This window comes from Nanorana parkeri, unplaced genomic scaffold (assembly GCF_000935625.1).
Source record: "Nanorana parkeri isolate BGI_ZX_2015 unplaced genomic scaffold, ASM93562v1 scaffold988, whole genome shotgun sequence".
In the NCBI taxonomy this organism is placed as follows: domain Eukaryota; kingdom Metazoa; phylum Chordata; class Amphibia; order Anura; family Dicroglossidae; genus Nanorana; species Nanorana parkeri.
This window is the reverse complement of record NW_017307256.1, coordinates 111,711-135,030: the sequence shown is the minus strand read 5'-3', so window position 1 is coordinate 135,030 and position 23,320 is coordinate 111,711. Positions and strand designations below refer to the sequence as shown.

At 42.2% G+C, this 23,320-nt stretch overlaps 1 protein-coding gene across 4 annotated transcripts in view; it reads left to right on the top strand.

The window, feature by feature from the left end:
- Positions 1–23,320, top strand: part of RXRA (retinoid X receptor alpha) — a 187,212-nt gene that overhangs the window by 152,372 nt on the left and 11,520 nt on the right. For 3 of the 4 annotated variants that reach the window (XM_018566924.1, XM_018566922.1, XM_018566921.1), the window contains 2 exons: positions 10,196–10,252; positions 21,973–22,142. In XM_018566924.1, coding sequence (XP_018422426.1) covers positions 10,196–10,252; positions 21,973–22,142 — 227 coding nt within the window. The remainder of the gene's footprint in view (positions 1–10,195; positions 10,253–21,972; positions 22,143–23,320) is intronic. The other variant, XM_018566923.1, reaches the window with a different exon arrangement.

Sequence of the window (23,320 nt, the reverse complement as noted above, 5' to 3'; positions counted from 1 at the left end):
TATTATCTTTTTATTGACACAGTGTTGTCATTGCAGAAGACACAACAGCTGTTGTAGCAGATTAGAGGAAGGATTCATTGCCTTTTTAGCACATAATTCAGCTTCTGTCCCACAGCAATTAGTGAGGGGGGTGTCCTGCATTTATCTCCCACACTGTGAAAGTTCCTTTTAGTAATATAAGATGCCTATCATCCAGTCTTGGCCCTACGGGGGTCATATGGTGACACGCGCCTTTCCTGGCCAACTACATATCAAATAGTCTGAAGTTGGGTGCGTGAAAATCTTTCGTACACAAAGCAAAAAGTAAATTTTTCTACCTTTTGCACAAAACTCCATCTATCGCCTTTCTTTATCCCAGCTGCAAGCGCAGAATTCACAGATGAAAGTCACTTATGTCAACTGTCTCATCTGCTTAAAGATTTGTATTTTGTATGGCCAAGGAGGGACACCACTTTCTCTGTTACATTTAAAATTAGAGGTGCACCAGGCCGAAACCGAAAATATTTTTTTTCTAACCTTTTAAAAAAATTTACAAATATTTTTTTTTTAATTTATATTTTATAAACCTTTTATTTATTTTTATTAAATATTTTTTAACTTTACTGTTGGGGGCCTTGGGTAAATATTGGGGGTCTAAACAGACTCCTGATATTTCCCTTTTAAAATTGAAAAAGAGATTAAAGGGTTATTAAACCCTCACTTTTTTTGCATATATCTACTGCTAGCAAGCTGTAGATATATGCAAAAACTAAAAAAAAAAACAAGACCTTTTCAAACAGGTTAGAACTTACCTGTGTCTTTGCCGCACGCTCCCATCCGAACATCTGAAGAGTCTCGGGCGGCTGCAAAAGATCTTGGGGCGGGCGCATGCGCAGTTCAGACGTTCGGCCGGGAGATGAGGATAGACACAAGGTAAGTCTATGGAGCAGCGTGGGACATCAGAGAAGAGGAGGACAGAGGAGTCAGCACTGGATAGGAGACCTGCACCAGTGCTGACACCACTTTCTCTGTTACATTTAAAATTAGAGGTGCACCAGGCCGAAACCGAAAATATTTTTTTTCTAACCTTTTAAAAAAATTTACAAATATTTTTTTTTTAATTTATATTTTATAAACCTTTTATTTATTTTTATTAAATATTTTTTAACTTTACTGTTGGGGGCCTTGGGTAAATATTGGGGGTCTAAACAGACTCCTGATATTTCCCTTTTAAAATTGAAAAAGAGATTAAAGGGTTATTAAACCCTCACTTTTTTTGCATATATCTACTGCTAGCAAGCTGTAGATATATGCAAAAACTAAAAAAAAAAACAAGACCTTTTCAAACAGGTTAGAACTTACCTGTGTCTTTGCCGCACGCTCCCATCCGAACATCTGAAGAGTCTCGGGCGGCTGCAAAAGATCTTGGGGCGGGCGCATGCGCAGTTCAGACGTTCGGCCGGGAGATGAGGATAGACACAAGGTAAGTCTATGGAGCAGCGTGGGACATCAGAGAAGAGGAGGACAGAGGAGTCAGCACTGGATAGGAGACCTGCACCAGTGCTGGAGGGACAGCTAAAAACTCCTGGAAAGAAGAAGATGATCAGATTAAGAAACATCATTTAGGCTGGGTTCACACCTGAGCGTTTTTTTAATGCTAATTTTTCAGCTCGTATTTTTCGTTCAGTGAAATGCATGTTTCACTGGCGGTATTTTTTTTTCTTCTTTTAGTTTCTTTTTTTAGTTTCACTTTTAAAGTTCCCGCTGTCTCCGCCCCCCTGCGAATCGGCCGCTCGCAAGGGACAGAACCCGGAAGTCGGCAGCCGCCGAAGACACAGCGGGGATCGCGGGCAAGGTAAGACCTGTACGCTGTATTCCAGAGTGTGGCTCGGGGTTACCGCTTTGTTAACCCCGATCCACACTCGGCAATACCAATAGAAACGCGCGGCAAAACACCCCAAAGAAGCTCCTGTACTTCTGGCGTTTTGCAGCGCGTTCCTACACGCTGTAAAACATCCAGGTGGGAACCATGCCCATAGGCAGTCATTGGTTTTCACATGTTGAGCGTTTTACAGCGTGTAGGAACACGCTGTAAAACGCCCGGGTGTGAACCAGGCCTAAAGGTAAGCCCTTACATTGTGGGGGAACATTTGCCCTTAATGTCACTTTAAGGACACAGAGTCCATAATCTCTTTTTCTGCAGCCCCTGTTATGAATGAACTGGAATCCTCTATGCTGAGCGTTTCTGTTCATTCATAACTTATGGAGATAGTATGTTTACTATGTACACAATGAACAGGAAGTAATGTAAATCGCTCCCTATTTATTTATAACTGGTACACAGTAACTCGTATTATATCAAGTTATTTACAAGCAGCCAGCGATCAGCTGATCACTGACTGCTTATACCGCTCTCCATCCTGGTTTGGCTGTCATAGCTGAGTGGGCGGTGCGGGGAGGAGAGCTCGGTCTATTTTGACAGCTGACTCCTCCCCCTCATCGCCGGCTTGGGCTCCTGTGACAGCTCAGGGCTGTCTCCGCTCCCACACCGCCACTCTCTATCCTGATTGTTCAGAGAAGGCTGAGCGGGGCGGTGCGGGAGGAGAGCCAGGTCTCCAGTGACACGCCGGGTGCTCACGGCGCTGTACTCCCCCACACCCAATGTAAAAAGTGTAAGAACTTAATACTACTTTAAGGAACACAGTGGGGGTCACCTCTGCCCCCCCAAGCTTGCTGATTGGACAATGAAGGAGCACCAGCACACTAATATATCATCATTTTGCTTTTCCTGTCAGTACATGTGTATGCATCAGAGTCTTATTGGCTCATAGTCATACCTTGCCCTCTACCAGGGTGTAGCTGTGCAGAGCATGGCAGGAGAGTTAGGTACTTTTACTAGCTGTATATGAAAACACATTGAATTATTTTAAAAGAAATTTAGAATGTGATTTTTAATATTTACCTGGAGTTCAGCCTTAATTTACAATCTCTTCCCTCCATCTTGCACATTTCAGGAGGCAGCAAATATGATTAGCTGATACAGCTGTTTTTTGTTGTTTGGTGTGGCTATGAATGAGGCCGGTTTATGGAGCGTGTGCTGTATTCAATAATTTTGGCAACTCTGCCGAATATCGAAACCTCCGTATTCCAGAAGCTTCTGCTATAACCTGGCAGGGATCAGATTATGTAAGCAGGAAACGGTCGAACGGAGCCCTTTCCCAGGACTTGGTGGCCTCCTTGGGAGGTCTTCCATACATCAGCGCGATCTGATTTCACTAAGATCGCCAAGCTGGGACGCCCCAACCTCTTCCGCAGTTTTCCACATCTCTGCCACACGTGACAAGAGCCCAGACAATCCCAGCATTGTGACTGACTGACAATTGTCATATTTAACACAGCGACACAAGGCCTCCATTATTTCGCTGGCCAGCGCTCATGTCTGGAAGAATTAGCCTTAATGTCATTGTAGAAAATGTACATCCTCTTCCTAAATCATAACATAACTATGACTCTGCCACAAACATGCACAGAAATTTGAAGTTCACCTCCTGGGCATTGACACTCCTCCTCCTCGGCAAATCATAGCTGAAAAGATCTCAGGTAGTAAAAATAAACTGAAGATCCCACAATGCAACGTGTTGCTTCTTTAGTGAAATGAGTCATTGGTCAGCACTTTCCCAGGGTAGGCAGGCATCACTTTTGATGGTATCAGGTATTCACACATTGCAAGGAAAAGTGGTAAGTGTGTTACATTTGTCGTTTATTAGTAAATTCAGAAGTTCCTTGCGTTAGAATTGTCTTCTCTTTCATTAGCCTGCCCAGGACCAAAAAATATCTAGATCTCGGCTTACAAGTCTTTAGATGTTGGGCTACATTCGTTTTCCTTTTTCAGGCCAAGTAAATTTTCTGCATATACAGAAAACTACCTGTTGATCCTGTCAAGAATCTAGTATGTTTGTAACTTCCTATAGACTGAACTGAAATCCCAAACAATGATATCGGCTTTCTCAGCTGTATTGTGCGAACCATATAGTAACACTTCCTTATGTAATGTAGGTGCGTTGAGGGGAGTTGTTTGTAGCCCAGATCTGGAAAGCCTCTTAGGGTTACAATGCAACTTCTCCATAGAGGTTTTGGCAGAAATTATGGAAGAAAACTGAAAGAAGGAAACTAATGCAGCTGGAAAACGGAGTATTTTACATTTTTGTAAAACCAAAAGTTTTTTTTTTTTAAATCTTACATAGAGTAGGGAATGGTTAGGGCCCCTGGCAGGATTTATTTTTACTGTTTGTTCCAAGGGGGAGATTTCACTTAACTTCCTGTCCTAGAGACAACAGGATATAAGATAAAATCTCTCCAAAGTGAAGTGGCCATACACGCTACAGATTTTTCTGATACAGCCCCCTTTGGGAAAGCTTCATTGATTCCCCCACCCATGCTAAACAGCGTGGCTGGAAGAATCCCTGCTACCATCTAACTGGATGCAGGAGCAGTTCAGCCGAGAATTTTTGGACTGGGGCGGTGCCATTTTTTGGAATTGTGACCCATTCCCGAGCAGTGTATGCGTGGATGTGGGCGGGTCTGGCAGCGGCGAGCGTGAGGTGGGGAAGAGGTGCGCAGCGTCTGTGGAGCCGTGAACAGGGCCAACTGATCGGAAGACGATTAATCGATTATTGAAAAAGTTGTCAACTTTTTCAATAATCGATTATAATCGATTATGTCGATTAGTTGTTGCAGCCCTAATGGCCAGCTATAGAAAATTGTCCCCATTTGAAGTCTTCCCCCTGGTTCCTGTTCTGGTGACAGCTGTAAAATGTTGGAGTTCCAATCACTTTCTGCCCCAGCGACAATGGTCGGCAGGAAAATATAGAGAGATTAAATCCACAGCAACAGAAATAAATACCTTACAGAGGTTCTAACCCTTCACCCACTCGATCCAAAGCTAAAACAGGATTTTACTTGCATACACTTTAAGCTTTAAATTCTGGCTCCATTGTAATTATAATTCTGACATTGTGTATGTGATTGTGAAGGTCAGTGTCTACATCTACAATACAGGCAGATGGAGAACATCAGGAGGAAATATCAGGGACTGGTCTGTACACGGATTCCGATGCAGTTAGGACACACTGGCCTTGTATCACACATTGTGGCAGCATTTGCTTAGCACTATGCAAGTAACATTGTCCTGCTAGGCTTCAAGGTGTCCTTTCAGTGTAGAAAAATACATCCGACATCGGTTTCAAACTGCAGTTTTTGCGTTGACAAAGTAAACATAAGGCAGAGAGCCGGAGTGAGTCACTCAAACCTCTGTCTGCAGCTAGGGAAAGATAAAAGGCCATACTCCAGTTACATTTTTGGAATGTGCCTTCGAAGGGTTAATGTTAATGTAATCCTTTCTAATAGATCAAATGCAGAATTAAACTCTCAAACATTTTAAAGTAATGAATCTAGATCAAAGAAATATACATTGCCCAGGAAAGTGTTTCTTTAAATTTGACTGAAGCACTTACAGTTATGTCTCTGAACAGTTGGCTCCAACTCTTTCAGCTCCACTTCCCTGAACTTCCTGCCCAGTATGAGAGCCAAAGGAGCAGCACAGTCACCAGTAGCTCTCCATCAACTAGCTTGGAGAAGGAGGAGGGAGGAGTAGGGAGCAAGGAAGTGTCTTGCCTTGCTGTGCCTGTGTGTTTGCAGAGACGCACACAGCTTTCTAGCACACACAAGGGTGGCTCCATAGGACCGTGCAAGGGAAAGGAGCCACCCTAAAACAGGATATCGGGGCCAGTGCTCAGGGTATCAGCTGATTCTGCAGGAAGCTAAAACTTGTAAACATCAGGAGCAGCATCCATTGTAAATGATTTAATAAGTATTTGATGAAGATAGTTTTCATGGTATAGATTTTCGATAGTAGCGATAAAAGAAATTTGAAGGAGCTGGATGGAAAGATACATTTCAATTATTTACCTTGGTCTACTTTTAAAAGATGTTCATCAGTGCTTCTGCGCATTCTTCTTCCCAGCCATATTTTAGACTCTTGTCCCGTGGAACGGACACTTATGCTAGCTCTATGCCGTCATGCAGTTCTTTGTGGGATCACACACCCTCCTCCTGGGATGGATGCCCCCTACTCTCAGCCTCCTGATACAGCATGACGTTACAGGCATTAATATATAATATTTTTTTGGCAGAATGCAGCTTAGGAATTGAAATTGAGCAACTGTAAATGGGGAGAAGGATAGATATTCCAGGCAGCCTAGATCCCGGAGATGAGCTTTAACTGGCATTGGCTAACTTAGCCGCCTGTGCAAATAATGGATTTTGCAGAGTAAAATGAGTTCCTGAGTGGCGATGTTCTTGGAATTCACTTTATTCTTAAAAATAAAGTTTTGTGTTTCCGAAGGAGGCGGTCTCGGCACCGTCACGCGCCTGTAAGGCCTGCGGGAACATTTGGTTTCCATCCAAGTCACATGTGTGAAAGGGAGGATTAGAAGTGAATTATACCAGAAAAGAGCTTCAGCATTAAAGTGCATCGTGAAAATCGGCAGGACGACAGCTGGGCCATTAAAGACCCAAAACTCCCACTTCTGCCTGTTAGAGCCAGACAGGAATACCGTGCTAATCTCCGCAGATCACGCTATTCGCTTCCTCTAAAACTAAAACACGACTCGTTTGGCATTGGACGGAGATATATGATACCGTGTTCTCGGATTATGTCTACTGCTTAAACTTTTGTAGCTTATGGCGGCAGTTGTTGAAATGATAGAAGCGGGTGTAATTCGGGATACAACGTTTCTGCCTGCGTTGACTGGCTTGTGCTAAAACAACTAACTTGTTAAAGTGAAAAACAAAAAAGCGGCCATTACTGCCCCCTTTCTGAGAAACTTCAGTCTCCTCTCTGTAATACTGAGCCTCAGGCTTTGCTACTTAGCGAGTCTCTGAAGAAGTGTGCAGGCGGTGTCGTTGGAGCTCCCTAAGTAGTGTGGGTGGAGACATTTCCACAGTTATTATAGACTTCTCACCATGAAACTACGTGGGCTCCCCATCATTTCTAATAGGGGAGGCAGGAGATAGAACCTCAGCAAACCAGGCAAATAAGCAAATACAATTATGTGGTGCATCACTAGAGGGACCACCAGCAGGAGGAAGGAGGTCCTGATTCCAGTATATAGAGCTTTAGTCATGCTGGCCATAGACTGTTAAAGTTTTGTGTGGGTCCTGCTGACTCATTTTACAAAAGTTGATTTCTTTAATTGACTATTGTCGAAGGAGTTGGGCTGAAAATTGCCAACTGAAGTCACTGTTTGAGTATTCTGACAGCCGTGGGTGCCGGCTGTCAAAATACAATAGCCTGGCAGGGGAACTTTCTCCATCTACACTGTGTATCAGGATCGAGCGACCTGATGGAGAAATAAATATTTTTTCAGAAAGTTAAATCGACGATCGATCGAAAAAGAGCAAGATGGCAAACAAAATCAAATGTTGAAATCAAAGGAAATTTCCAAAAAACTTTCAAGTCATTATTGAATGTTCTGATGAGACAAAAATAGAGGTGCACCAAAATGTAAATTTCAAAACCGAAACGAAACCGAAATAAAAAAAAATTGTCAGGCCGAAACCGAAAATGTTTTTTTATTTTAATTTTTGTAATTTGTTTTAATATTTAATTTGTATTTCTTTTTTTGTAAACTTTTTAACTTTTTTATATATTTTTTTTATTCATTTTTTATTAAGTTTTTTAAAAAACTTTTTACTTTTAGGGGCTTCGTGGAAATATTGGGGGTCTAAACAGACCCCTGATATTTCACTTTTAAAATAGAAAAAGACATTGAGGACACAAAGTCCTCAATGTCTTTTTCTGTATCCCCTGTTATCACTGAACAGGAATCCTCTATACTGAGTGTTCCTGTTCATTCATAACATGAGGACATAGTATGTTTACTATAACCACAATCATGAATGAACAGGCGGGGATGTAGATCACTTCCCATTCATTCATCATTGAGGATATAGTAACCATACTCTGTCCTCAATTATTTACAAACACTCCGCAATCACTGATCACTGAGTGTTTGCATTGGCTCTCCTTTCTGACAGCTGTCACAGGAGGCTGCGTGGGGCGGTGCAGGGAGGAGAGCTGAGCCTCATGTGACAGCGCGGGCTGTCTACGCCCACACACCACTCTGCCAGGCTGTGATAGGAGGCTGAGCGGTACGGAGAGGAGAGACGTCAGCCACTCACAGCGCTCTCCTCCCACAGCACTCGGCAGGCTGTCACACTTTCTCTCCTCCCTGCTGGGCGCTGCTCTGTGTCCCAGCGGGGAGGAGAGAAAGCAGGGATGCGCCGATGTATCGGCAGGAAAATGGCACTTTCGGCATTTAGCCAAAAGTGCCATTTTCGACCGATATATTTCGGCGGCCGTTATATCGGTGCATCCCTAGAAAAACAATTACCCTGCTGTATACCCAACTTTAGAACCCAATTGAGAATACTGCAGCTCTTGCTTACAAAAACATATTAATAGGTTAGAGCTCAAAGGCTGCCAACAAAAATAATGCAAGGTCTGGGGGATACAACATGTCAGAAGAGACTGGGACAAGGTAGTCTGTACAGCCTCAAGGGAAGAAGGGAAATAGGGAACATGATTGAAACTTTGAAATACATCTATGGCCCAATCACACAGATGTGTTGCAGTTGGTAGGGGTCGCTGTGTAATTTATTTTGAGTGGCACCACAGAGGACAGATGTAAACCGTCCATTACATGATGCAGTACATTGAAAAAAAAGGGAAGGGTCAGGTGCGTTTTTTAATATGTTATGGTAAACTGTCAGCACATTAAAAATGAATGGTTAATGCATTGCACCGTAGTGCACAACAACACTTATTGTTAACACACCTGTGTTGACGCAACATGCAGGGGGATATTAAAAAATCTGCAGAATGGCTGTATTGACGCCATACCACTGCTTTAAAACAAACACATACCAATATTCTTTACAATTGTGCATTGCGCTCTGCTGGCTCCAGGTGTTGGTGGAGGAGGGCAAAAGAAATGACTGAGCAAAGAGAAAAAAAATATGGGGGGGTGAGGGGGGGTGGTCTCGCAAATAGTCCAGTCATACAAACATATTTTTCTGGAACATCCATGGGGACTGAGACACCACACGCCTAGATTCAATACATATACCAACAAAAAATACGATGGGGCTTTAAAGGTGTCTATTCGGGAATGTGGGATAACATGGCTAAACCTATTAACACAATATAGTGATTCATTTATGTAAAAGATTTTTATTCCATAATCTCTATAAAAAACATTTCCATTTAGTCTACAAAGTTACAAAGATAGACAGATTTTAAAATAATAATTGGTTTAGCCATGTTATCCCACATTCCCTAATAGACACATTTAAAGCTCCATTTTATTTTTTGTTGGTATATGTAAATAGTCCAGTCATGTAAGCTCTCTAAACTGCATTAAGCAGAGACAACTCTGTGGATTCACACAGGCTATACAACAGGGCCTGCATTTTATGAATGGGCTGGAACACTGGAATAAAATAGAGAAGGGATAGCAATATCCGATCTCTGTTATAAATGAGTCTGATGGTATGAAGGGGCCCTAAAGGTGTGAATATGATTCAGAAGGGAATTAACTTTGTAGTTTTCAGTCATACCTTTTTACTGACTTACTGAAGTTAATAAAATGCAGGCTTTTGGGATCCCTTAAATCCCTTTCTCAGGCTTTATACAATCCCAGACTAGGTACCTAAAAGATCAGTGGATTTTTAGCAGGGTTAGTGAGTCAATAACCAATGGTAAGTGAATTTGAACATTCTTGGGATGAACATGTACAGGTCTCTGTAAAAAAAAAAAAAAGGGCAGACTCAGTGGATCATTTGGTCTTTTTCTGCCGTCAGTCTTCTATATTGATGTGTTGTTATGTTTTTATTTTCAGTTTATGGCAGCGTATCCACAGAAATATGTCACCCTTTGTATTGCAGACTTCCACACTCCAATGAATACAGATCAGTCTGTGCACGCAGCCAAATTGGCTGCTTTTTCCCCCGCTCCATAATATGATTCTCTGAATGTCTTTTTGTGTTGATGTCACAGCGCAGTCACTGACCAGATTGTGTAAAATCAAAATTGTTGACCTTTTTATCTTGCAACGATGGAAATGCAATAATGGCTGTAAATTTTGCTGTGTTGCAGGGATGGAGCATCATCCATCCCCGACTACAAGAGATCGCCCGTATCCGGCGGATAAAGGTATTTCCAGACGTTTACTGTTAATGACACTAACATGGTCAGGTTAAAGGGGCTGTGACCCATTCAGTTTAGCAAATTCCCTCTGGATAAATAAAAAATAAAAGCATCTCTGCCTGCAGGATGTCAGTTTTCATGGCTTTCTTCAATGTCCCCCTACCCCATGTTCATGCTCTTCCTTCATGATAGTAGTCAGGCAGCTCAAGCAAAGCAGTGTCACTTCTGCGCTCATTCCTGAGAGGGTCGTCAGAAAAACTCATTGTTAAAAGTGCACATTTCAAGGCTGCAAATAACACTTATAGCACTAGATGTATTGTTATGCAAATTAGCCCTATAGTACATCGGAACTGTCATACATATTCATACATTACATGAATCATAGGGGCGCATGCCAGCATTGGCAAATCATTTTATTGTGAGTAAAAAGAAAGTTCTCCTTTTTGCCATGAATATAAAAATGGTGATTTGAATGTCATAGATCATGGTTTTGGCTACATGAGCATTGTGTGCGTTTCATATTGTTAGGGAATGCAGAGTGCCTGAAGTTACCAGTCAGGCAAACAGTGACAGACTGCTAGACTTGCAGTGAATATAATAGGAACAGCAAGACTCAACCATGTGTGACATTGCCAAGCAGGAACAATGTACATAACATATTAATTCACACCGATAAGACTATTTCCATTAAAGTGTATTTATAGCATAAATGTTTTCTTAGTTTTGGATAGAGTGGGGAAAGGTTAACCCTGTCAGGTTTTACTTCTATTCAGGGCTTGGTTAGAGAGATTTCCCCTCACTTCCTGCTTTGGGGACAAGGTTTTACCAAACAGGAAATGAGGGAAAATCTGAAGCAGGAAAACAAACAACAATAAAAAGCTGACAGGGGTTCTTGCCTTCCCCTACTTTACTTAAAACTGTGAAAAGGGGTTAAATGCTTGTTTTTGCCTAGGGGTTGAGGAATAATGCCTAATACTAACCTGATTTCTCGTTTCGTCAGGCTCCCTCCATCTGTTCGACTGGTCCCTGAAGTCTTCTCTCTAAGGCGCTACCAGCTGGCGGCCCTATGCTGACGTCATCAAGTACAATGCAGGAGCAATAGACCTGCATTGTATGTGACGATGGCGAGGGACCACCCACAACCCGGAGCGTCGGGGGGAAGACGAGTGCTGAAAACTGCTGGAGCGAGGAATACGTTTACTATCACAGCTTATTCCTCTACCCCTAGGCAAAAGCATTTAACCCTAGCAATGGGGGGTGTAGTTTAAGGGTACATTTTTTTCCCCTGATCCCTGGTTCAGCTTTAAAAAAAAAACAAGTTTTACTTCTGCCTCTGTTGTTGTTGGATAGTTTCCTTCACTTCCTGTCTAGTGAAAATGTCCCCAGGACAGGAAATGAGGGGAAATCTCTGTAACAGAGCTCAGGATAGAAGTAATACCGGACTGGAGTTCTACTCCGTCCCCATTCTATCCAACACGAAATATTTGGCTAAGTTTATGCCTTTCACATTTATATCTAATAAAAATGTTAAAAAGACTTCAGTTCCCCTTTATCACTGAAGAGAATCTTTGCACGTTCTTCCTTCGAAGAAAGGAATGTTCGACATTGAACATTTTTTTAAGATATAAATGACAAAAAAGTAAACAGAGGGGTTTTTATGTTCATTCTGTACAGTGTGAGGAAATGTGATTGTTAGCCTCAGTGTGAGTGGGCCCTCCTCCTCCTCCTGGTCATGCAGGGGGGAAATATTGTAATTTAATGATGCATCCTGCAGATTTTACTCTTTTCAACCACAGTACACTCATATGCGTCATTCATTGTGCCATGTAGACCCCACCGTTGCACGCAGCACTTGTGCCACCCTGTCCCTGTTTATAGCAAAATCTGCCAAACGGACTTAAATGAGGGTCAGAGGGGTCGGTAGAGGTCATACCATAGTGCCCAGCAATGCAATAGCCTGAGACCAGGGCCTTTGCGGGGTTAAAAATAAAATAAAATGGCTCTGGGACGTAAATAAGGTTATTGTTCTAGAAAGACTACTGACCTCTGTAAAATAAACTCTCTTTTTATGGAGTCTATAACTGCCAAGTGCATGTGCTTCCTCTCTTCCTACTCATATTATAGCGTGTAGTAGAGTAGGTCTGAACCAGGAAAAAAAACTCTGCTGCAGAATTTGTTTTCCCTGCTGTAAGCTTCCCTGTAATTCAGCATGGTGTTGTAGAGCAGGGGTGCCCATTAGGTAGATCGTGATCTACCAGTAGCTCTCAAAGCTGATGCTGGTTGATCACAAAGGGTGTGAATGGCGGCCCCTTTATTCCATTTTGGTATATTTATTTAGCTGTGCACACATGATTACCTATTAGCCTGAGTCTGCTGAGCCAAGCTCCCTGACACCTTTCTGGTGGATACTGGTGGTTGAAGTGCTATGTATTACATCAAAGAATATTAGTTTACACAGCCTGTTGCACTACACTGTTTGCAAAATACAGCAAGAATTTGTTTTCCCTGCTGTAAGCTTCCCTGTAATTCAGCATGGTGTTGTAGAGCAGGGGTGCCCATTAAGTAGATTGTGAGAGAGAGCAAGGAGAGACAGACAGGAGAGAGAGCAAGGAAAGAGAGAGAAGAGACAGCCAGGGGAGAGAGAGCAAGGAGAGACAGCCAAGAGAGCGAAGAGAGACAGCCAGGAGAGAAAACGAGGAATGACATGCAGGAGAGAGCGAGGGAGTTTTTTTTTTCTTTGGTCGATCTCATGTAGCTCGTCATTTGAAAAGTAGATCTTAACACAAAAAATTGTGGGCACCCCTGTTGTAGAGGGTGTGTACATAGGTTGGGAGGGTGCTGGGTATGGCTACATAATAATAATAATAATAATAATAAATATTTATGAAGTAGATTTATTCCAACAGGAAGTGCAGGAAATGGTCAGGCAAAGAAGATTGTGGTGGCTACTAGAACCAATTGACAGCCACGATTGTGGCTAAATACTGACTAACTGGAATGTTGTACTTTTTGTTCTTTTTTAAGGTCTTTTAAATCAGCAGACAAATAATAATATGTAACGTTTAAGTCGGTTATTTTCACGGTGGCATGCATTGGTTACTCTTTTCTTCCTACAGTGGCGTGATCCTTTAAGTAAGCATGTTCACTTTTTCCCTGCTTAGTCATGTGATTGCGGCCTTTAATGTCAGACTAATATTTCAGCGTGATATTTTTGTAATTCCAAACCTCACGCAGATCTAATCTCGTGCTGGATCACCAGTGACATTCTATAAAAGCTGTAATGTGATCTTGCTACTGTGACAAAGGCGTTTTATCCCAGCCACAAAGACACGTTTGTGTTCTTACCTCATCGCACCAGAAACATCTTATGGTAAAGTTAGTGCAGGTAAAGGTTATAGCCGAGCAGCTGACAGGACAAAGGTGTCTGTGCTTCACAGTGCTGCATCACTGAGCATTACCCACTTACTGCATGCTGTACGACATCAGAGTTTGAGGACGTTTATTGTGTTCCGTCACCAGTAACACTATATCCATCAATAGACATCAGATCAATATTTATAGGACAACAAACTCCTCTTGTAGAAGACTGATGTGAATGGTTCATTGTTCTCTGTACAGCACTGCAGAATATGGCAGCTCTACATAAATGTATATTAATAATAGTGTGTGACTGTAGTGGGGACATTGGAGTGTAAGCTCTTCTGGTGCAGAGAGTGATGTGAATGGTTCATTGTTCTCTGTACAGCACTGCAGAATATGGCAGCTCTACATAAATGTATATTAATAATAGTGTGTGACTGTAGTGGGGACATTGGAGTGTAAGCTCCTCTGGTGCAGAGAGTGATGTGAATGGTTCAGTGTTCTCTGTACAGCACTGCAGAATATGGCAGCTCTACATAAATGTATATTAATAATAGTGTGTGACTGTAGTGGGGACATTGGAGTGTAAGCTCCTCTGGTGCAGAGAGTGATGTGAATGGTTCAGTGTTCTCTGTACAGCACTGCAGAATATGGCAGCTCTACATAAATGTATATTAATAATAGTGTGTGACTGTAGTGGGAACATTGGAGTGTAAGCTCCTCTGGTGCAGAGAGTGATGTGGTTCAGTGTTCTCTGTACAGCACTGCAGAATATGGCAGAGCAATAGAAATGTAAAATAATAGTGTGTGACTGTGCTGGGGACTAGACATGTGCGATTCGTTTCGTTCCGAATCGAAATTTGGACGAATTTTCGGAAATTCGGACATTCGGATGTATCCGAATTACAGACATAACAGACATTACAGACATAACGAATGCAAACGAATCCGAATTTCCATTTCCGAAATTCGGTAGCGTTAGTACGAACGTTCGTTTCGTTTTCTGTTCTTATTCGTTTCTTATTCGTTTCGTTCGTTGGAGCAAAGTGACATTAGAGAAGGAGAAAAATATTTTTTCCCCCTCAAATGTCACTTTTGCTGCAAACGAACAAACGAAACGAACGTTCGTACTAACGCTACTGAATTTCATCCGAATTCCGAATCCGAATTGACTTTCACACCCGAATCCTGAAAAACGAAATAACACAAATCCGAATTTAAAACGAAACGAAACTAAACAAATTTTTTGGCAGTGCACATGTCTACTGGGGACATTAGAGTGTATGTGTTGCAGAGACTTGGTGTTTAGTACAACACTGCAGAATATGTAAGCGCTATATAAATGTGTAATAACATACCACAGCAAGTCCTGTCAGACAAACACTGAAATGACAATGAGGGGCATTTATCAAAACTGGAGCAGCTGTGTGTGGCAGCCAATCAGCTTCTCTCTTCCAATTTCAAAGCCTAACTGAACAAAGTAAAGTTAGAAGCTGATTGGTTACTGTAAACAACTGAGCCAGATTCTGTATGCTTCAGTTTTGATAAATCCCGCCCTCCCCCAATGTATTTTCTTCTAGCAACTCTGTAGTTTCTGGCTCTTGATTAGTAGTGGGACTCATTATTTGCAGATACTTCTGTGTTCTGAGGTTCTCACATTTACCTATCATAGAGTAAAGTAGGTACATAGAAATATTTTCAACAGCTGTTGGTCCGGCTCCTCTGGACAGGAGTCGGTTGGTTAGATTGGACTCGGTTCTGACCCGCTCACAGACTGTAGACATGTAGACAGTCACCCCTGCACTGTATGACCTAGAGTAACCCCTTACAGTACAGACCAGTCATAAGACTTCCTGTTCTGCAGATTTTCCCTTTTTCTGCTCTGCATGAATGCCCTCTGCTTGTAAAGTGTTTATTATGGATGGCCATTTATGTGAAAATGTTTGTAGGACTCCCATACAGTAAACCGCCGTACACATGTGGAAGGATACAAAACTAATTTGGACCTGTCTATAATTACTCCTATGAAATTGAGATGTTCTGTCTTACTGTATCATAGGCCTTAAATATATTATGCAAATCTGCCAAAAGTTTATTTTAATGCTATTCAGGTTTTTGTCATTCACACAGCCCCTACCGCACTGTATAGCCAGAAGGTGACATCACTAGACACTGCTGCAGTATTCTGTATCCGTTACTTATAAACTCATCTTCTGAGATCCTACCTGCGCTCTATTTCTCCTATAACCTGCTTTTCTCTTGATCCAGCCCTCAGTGCCTGAATCATGTCAGGTTATCGCACTGTACAACGCTGTAAACCTTCATTGATTTACAGTGCAGAACTCTTAGCCTTCTTTCGGGGGTGCAGGGCATTGTGGGAAGTTAAAGACAAGGGTGACATATTATTATTAGTAGTTCAAAATATTCTCATGTGTTTTTTCTGTCACCTGTAGGAAGTAAACGGAATGTTTTGGACACTTTCAGAAATGTGTCCACCAATTTTAGGAATTGCATTTGGCTGACATGTATTAGTCCAGAGCTGGCTTTAAGCGGTCCTGTGTCGTAGTTGGCGAGGAGTCGTATGACGGGAGTGACTTGTCACATGGCTCACTGAAGTCACTGCCAGTTACTTGGCTATATCAGGTCACTAGCAGCGACCGTCTCTCATGACGCACAGAGGGAGAAAGGAAGTACAGCACTGAAACAGGAAGTGGTTATCATTGTCGCGGGGCTGTTGGTTTTCCCTGGTGGTGGCGTAGTAACCGCAATCTCCAGGGTTGGCGTGGGCGGGTGTGAGAGCTGCAGACGATATCAAGTAAAATGCTGACATCTTCCTTTACAATCTGCAGTCGTTCTGTGTCACCAGTGTCAGATCATGCAAACATCTGATTAATATACGGCCCTGTCAGCAAAAAATGAGACAAATATTCAACTGAATTAAAGAAATCTTGATAATCTAAAATTAGTATTCGGTGGTACCCATGTACAAAGGCATCGGACGTTAGGTCGCCATCCGACCACCAGATAGTCTATCGCCTCTCTAAGTACCTGTGTCTCTTCCTGGAAGCATACACTAGCTATGGATGCTTATGGCCAGCCACACCCTGGTAAACAGTGGGGAATAGATAGAAAGCTTCCATCATAGCAAATCAGTTCCGTGTTTTGCAAACATCAGATGTGTTTTGTGTTCAACGTACATTATCTGTGTAAAAAAACGGTTGACGTTGTTTTAATTAAGTGATTGGCATCTCTTTCTGAGAGATCATGTCTGTTCTCAGAATAGTAGGTGGGACTGTGGCTCGTTCCAAAAATGTCAGAATGGATATATGGCATCTACCGCTGCCGATGTCTTTTTGAGGTAGCAATCTGCGGGGTTGTTATCCTGATCCTCACTGGATTGTCTAATGCAGGCATGTCAGACTGATGTTTTCTGGGCTACATGCGGGCCTCCCTCCACAAACAAATCTCCATCTCATAAGTTATACTTCCTTACATACTATATAAGGTAAACATGTGAGAACATTCTTTCTGTGGGAATGAATACTGCAAGTTGCAGTTTTTACTTTAATGGTGACTTCTGAAGTGCCATAATCTTTTTCTGGTGCGTTGGTGCGGCCCCCAGTAGACATAATGTGGCCCCCTGTAAGCTGGCCATACATTACTAGATCTTTATTGTTCATCATGCAGCCTGAACAAAGAAAAGAACAGATTTCTCTATCCAAAGGAAACAGCGTGGATGGACGAATCTCCCAATGTGGTCTTTGTACTCTGATAGGTGGCGCCTGCGCTTCATGAACGCGTGCAAAATCATGCAGTTTGGTGAGTGTTTACGCACGCCACAAGTGTTAACGGGGCCTCAAATATAAATCCGCAATGACAGCTCCAAGTTTTGTCCTGGAAGCATTGTACAGTTTTGAAAGCTGAATAATCTCTTCATTTTAGTTGCTTCCAGATTTTCTTTTCTTTTGTTCTGGACTTTTTGTTGATGATTGTGGCGGCGGGGCGCACGGCGGTGGTGCAGCCTGTTTGGTGGTTGTTGGATTTTATTTGTGTGTTTCTCTATTCTTCATCTGTAAATAGCTCTAATTGAAATGGAAGACACTGAAAACACAGTGAATTACATTAATAGGAAGGAGATCTTACAATCTTCTACTTTTTATTTGTATTCACAGTTAAATTCTTACATTTCTGGAAAATGTTCTGTATTTCTATTGCAGACAAGTATTAATTCTTACACGTAGTACAGGAATGAAGAAAATGCCTTTGACTCGATTGTCTTGCCATCACCCTGACTTCTTGTGTATAAGCTGTGCTACAGATCTGGACACGGTAATGGGCCTGTGAGCCAGAACCAATTAACCCCGCAGATGTCAGCGATGTCCGGTGGCCTGTCACTTCTCATAGAGCGTCAGGTTAGGTTTAGTCGGGAAACCTTTGGGGTCTGTGACAACCTAACACAGCCTTATATTAGCCGGGACCCCTGTGATGAGGCATCTGTAAGAAATTCCCTTCTTTTTCCTCGTCCCCCAGCAGGATGTGCATGTCTTGCGCTAGGTGGCGGCCGTCCAAGGCCTTGCCCCATCACATTCCTCTCATGCCTCCAGTGACACAGAGCCATGGAAGAGGCAGCGCCCGGATCCTCGGCAGAAAAACTCGCCGGGGCGTTATGGCTGGGATAAAAGTTGAACAAAGTTTACAGTGTACTCAGGTTCACCAGACAAGGGAGATCCTCCGAAGTTATGGACGTTTTACTGTAACTCCTAACAGGACAACTTGCAGTGAACTCTGAGAGGCCTCTTTATCCGCAGTCAGATCTCCACATTGTCGTGTTTACAATGATCCTATATATAGCTTGTTGAACATTATATTTCAGCACACTTTGCAAAGTTGAATAACCTGATCTGCATGTAACATGGAATGTCCTACGCTTAAAAAAAGCTGCAACATTTCCATTTCTGAAATCTGGGGGCAAAGAAAGCCTTTGTCAGCTGGTTGGGATAGGAAGTCATCTGTGTGTAAGGAAATCTTTTCCTCTCGGATTCAAAACTTTATCGTTTTTTTTTTCAGTTCAGATAAATTGAAACTTGTACTTACATCTGGAAATAATAAGAACAAAGTTTAAATTATTTTAAAGCGTATCTAAAGCCAACAATGTTATTTTAATTGTGGATGGATTAGGGAAGGGTTAGATACCCTGCCATGTTTTTTATTTGCTGTCTGTGTGTACTGGGGAGATTTGACCTCTTTGCTTGTGCTGATGGCCATTGTCACCAGGACAGAAAGTGATGGGAAGTCTAAAATGTTACAGCTGTCACTGGGACAGGAATTGAGGGGATATCTTCCAATGGGGCATACTTGTTTCCGGTGACAACAAATATGTCCTCACTTAGGAGAGATTTTCTCTCGTGCTGTGTTTTTAGCATAGGAAAGATGCAAGCTGAGAAAACAAGCTAAAGAAACCCTCCAGTGTGCCTCTGCACCAGATATACTGTGTATATACAGTGTATATGTATATATACAGTGTATATATATGTGTGTGTTTGTGTTTTTATATATATGTATGTACTCATTGTGGATTAATCTGTATAAAACTTTATTTCTGTGTATAAATCGCAGCTAAAGTTATATGCAAATCTGACTTTTCCTATACAAGTCCCACTTTTTTTTAGAGCATTTCCTTTAAAGAATCATTAGCAATGTGTTTTATTTATATGTCACGATACATAATCATGGAGGAAGCCATAGTTACAGTATACACATGTTGTGTTGCTTACTTGGTGTAAAAGCTCAGTCAATAGACTTTCAGTGAAAACAATAGCCCCTCCCAGTGGGTTATTTTATGATGGGGGTTATCGACATTTGTAAACTGAGGGGCAGTGAGAGCTCACTCTCTTAGTCGTGGGCAGGTTGCTGGTCAGTAGCACAGTAGCAGCGGGCAGGATGTGGTGTTAGAAGAAGACGCTTTTTGTTTTTGATGTGGCATGGCTGTGTACCCCAATACCCCATAAATAAGTCCAGTGTAAAGACCCAGGAGTTCCCGAAAAGAAAACAGAATTGAGTGAAGATATTATGACTTATCTGGAAGAACTGAATTTGCTGATTGTCTTATGAAATGCAGCCAACAACAGGATTTTTTCCCAAGGTTTCTACGTCTGCGAGAAGCATACAGCCCTTGGCTCGCGTGCGACTCGCCATCAACAACTTTCTCAGCATATGGTAGAGAGGAGAGTATGAGATGCGATTTGACACGCTGACTTCCCCCAGAAAGCGGCACAGAGCAGAGGCTTGCTGAGCCTAGCCAGGGGCAATATGGGGCTGTATAGTGGGCTGTCTGCAGAGAGGGAACTACAACTCCCAGCATCTGTAGTAAAGTATTGTTAGTACTTTGTGGGTTTACCAAACAGAAACTCCCCTTTATGTTGCCTTTACATTTCTCTTTAGTGGAGGTCACCGTCCTGAGATATGTACAGATTTATCTGGAAATGTTTTTATATAAAAGAACTCGCTGTCATTTGTGTGGAATGGCCGAAGCTTTTGTAATGGACCCCAGTGAGAAAGTCATTTTATTCTGCCACATGTTTCAGCTTGCCAGCAACTAGATAAAATTGAAGCTTCGACTTTGGGTGGATGTACCCTTTGAAATGGTCCAGCATCAGATGTATTTTTTATGTTAAGTGCAGCATGATAAAAAAATATGCAAGTGTAACACTTTGAGGCGCTTACCTCTCACAGAGACCATAGTACACCCTCTGAATATGCTTTAACCTTTGTAATTTCTCTCCTGGGGAACAGAGCCATCTTTGTTCAGGCATCATCCACAGTCAGCATCTACTTACCAGACTGATATGCTGGCTCATAGATGACACAATCATGTAAATTCTGGTGTCCTTGCAGTTCTTTGCTCTGTTCACAAATGTCTGACACAGATCATCCCCTGTTACAAACACCCATCTTGTGACTTTCTACAAAGTTACAAAATATAGTCTGATCATTGGGGTAGAGGACACTGAGGAAATGCTTCTTCCTGCCTGCAGCCGACTAAGGCATAGGCAAAGTCACTGCTTTTTAAAGCAGAACTCTGGGCAAATCAAATCTTAACCCTTGTAGTGGGGGGCTATCCCCCCCGCTCGTGCTCATTTTGTCTGGTCCTATCAGGCTCGCTCCCCCTTCTCTGCAGTGGTCTAAGTAATCATCACGTTCTATACACTGTATAAAATGTGAGAACACTAAGTGACATACCATCACTGAAACAGGAGGAGAGAGGCTGGAGGGAGCAGTGTAGGAGCCAGCTGGGATTGAGATTCGGGTGAGTATTACTATGTTATTTTAGCTCCCTAGACAAAATGAGCACTTAACCCTTGTAGTGTAGGGGGTAGCCCCATTGCAAGGGCTAACATTTGATTTGCTCGGAGTTCTGCAATAACAATGAAAGGTATATCTTTTTTGAAAAATGATACTGTTGCTGTATTTTGTAAGATGCCAGGAATTTATTCATGCACACTTGTGAGGTTTGTGAGAGGTCCACTTTAAATAGGGATGTCCAGATACCAGTTCATATACCAGTACCGATACTTTGCATTTTCATGAGAACTACCAGGGTTGCAGCGGTTGCAGCTGGGACCGGGCTCTGGCGCTCCACCACTGTCCTGAAATCATTAGTCTGTAGTGTTTAAGAAAAACTGTCACATGACAATAAACAAAAATGTATCAGTACTTGTATCTGTAAGTACTTGGGCAAGTATCAGTACTTGTACTTGAAAAAAATGTATCAGTACATCACTTATATATAGTTATGAAAACAAATCATACATTAAAACAGAGATGTACAAATCCCAGGAGCTCCGTATGCTCCTTACAAATGACAGTCTAGTCTTGGAGCTGGAAAAGTATCTATACATGTACTTGTACTGAGTACGGTACTTGGTATCTGAACATCCCTAACTTTAAAGCTCCTACATTTCTGCTTGGTTGTTATGAGTTACTACAAATCAGAGCTCTTACAGATAGACAGCAGATTCAGCTCTCATATCAACCAATCAAGTCTAGAAAAGTGACAAGTGAAATGCAGTGGTTGATGAGAAGAACCCTTTAAACTGCTATATATGTCTTATATACGGTTTGAAAACAAAATGATGAGATTTTTAATAATGTATCCAGGTAAAGAACTGGCTCTTACACAGTATGTCATTTATTTTTGTTACTTTCTATAAATCTTTATTTTTGAGGTGGAATATTATTCTGGGGGTTGAGTAGAGCTGGATCGGTTTATTTGTAGTGTCATGTATACTTTTTTTTTTGTCCTGTACAGTTTCCAGTCAATGTATCATCGTAAGATGTGCTAATTATTGTCCTCTTCTGCCACACAGCGGTGCAGGAGGAGCGTCAGCGGGGAAAGGACAGAAATGAGAATGACGTGGAGTGCTCCAGTAGCGCTAACGAAGATATGCCCGTGGAAAAGATCCTGGAGGCGGAACTGGCCGTGGAGCCAAAGACTGAAACCTACATCGAAGCCAACATGGGCCTTGCTCCCAACTCTGTAAGTACTTGTGACCAATAATGTATCTGTGGGCTGCCTAAAAGGAATTACAAGAAAAAATAGGGCAGTTTTAACCAACACTGGCAGAACTTCAAGACCCAACATAAAATGGCAGTGGATTTCTGCTTAAATACAAATGCTCTGTACTACTATCCAATAATCACAAATGACACTGCAAATATGTGCCTAATTTGCATTGATGTCCCAGGTCTCTAGTGAATAGATAGGCTGCATTCTCAGTGATGTCACCGGTCTCTAGTGAATAGATAGGCTGCATTCTTAGTGATGTCACTGATCTCTAGTGAATGGATAGGCTGCCTTCTTAGTGATGTCCCAGGTCTCCATTGATTGGATAGGCTGCATTATCAGTGATGTCACCAGTCTTTAGTGAATGGATAGGCTGCATTCTCAGTCATGTCATTGGTCTCTAGTGAATGGATAGGCTGCATTATAAGTGATGTCACTGGTCTCTAGTGATTTGATAGGCTGCATTCTCAGTCCTGTCACTGGTCTCTAGTGAATGGATAGGCTGTATTCTCAGTGATGTCACTAGTCTCTAGTGGATGGATAGGCCGCATTCTCAGTGATGTCACTGGTCTCTAGTGAATGGATAGGCTGCATTCTCAGTCATGTCACTTGTCTCTAGTGAATGGATAGGCTGCATTCTCAGTCATGTCACTTGTCTCTAGTGAATGGATAGGCTGCATTCTCAGTGATGTCACCGGTCTCTAGTGAGTGGATAGGCTGTATTCTCAGTGATGTCACTGGTCTCTAGTGATTGGATAGGCTGCATTCTCAGTGATGTCACTGGTCTCTAGTGAATGGATAGGTTGCATTCTCAGTTTTATCATAGTTTCTAGTAAAGCTGTAGGCTGCATTTACAGTTATGTTGATCTGAAGTGACAGGTTCTCTTTGAAACATCTAATAGAAAAATAAAAAAAATCCATAACAAAGTCAATTTTCCTGAAATGTCTATCACCATTCCTTAATGGAAAGCCTTAAAGGAGAACTATGAGGTGAGTGCTTTTCACTCAGCCTCATAATCTGAGCCGACCTGTGACAATGAGATTGTCACAGGTCGGCTCAGTAGATTGGGAGGTGAGCGAACACATACCGGCGTTCGCTCACCTCTCGATCCTGACACGGCTCTCTGCCGTGACGGGAGGGGCTGGATTCC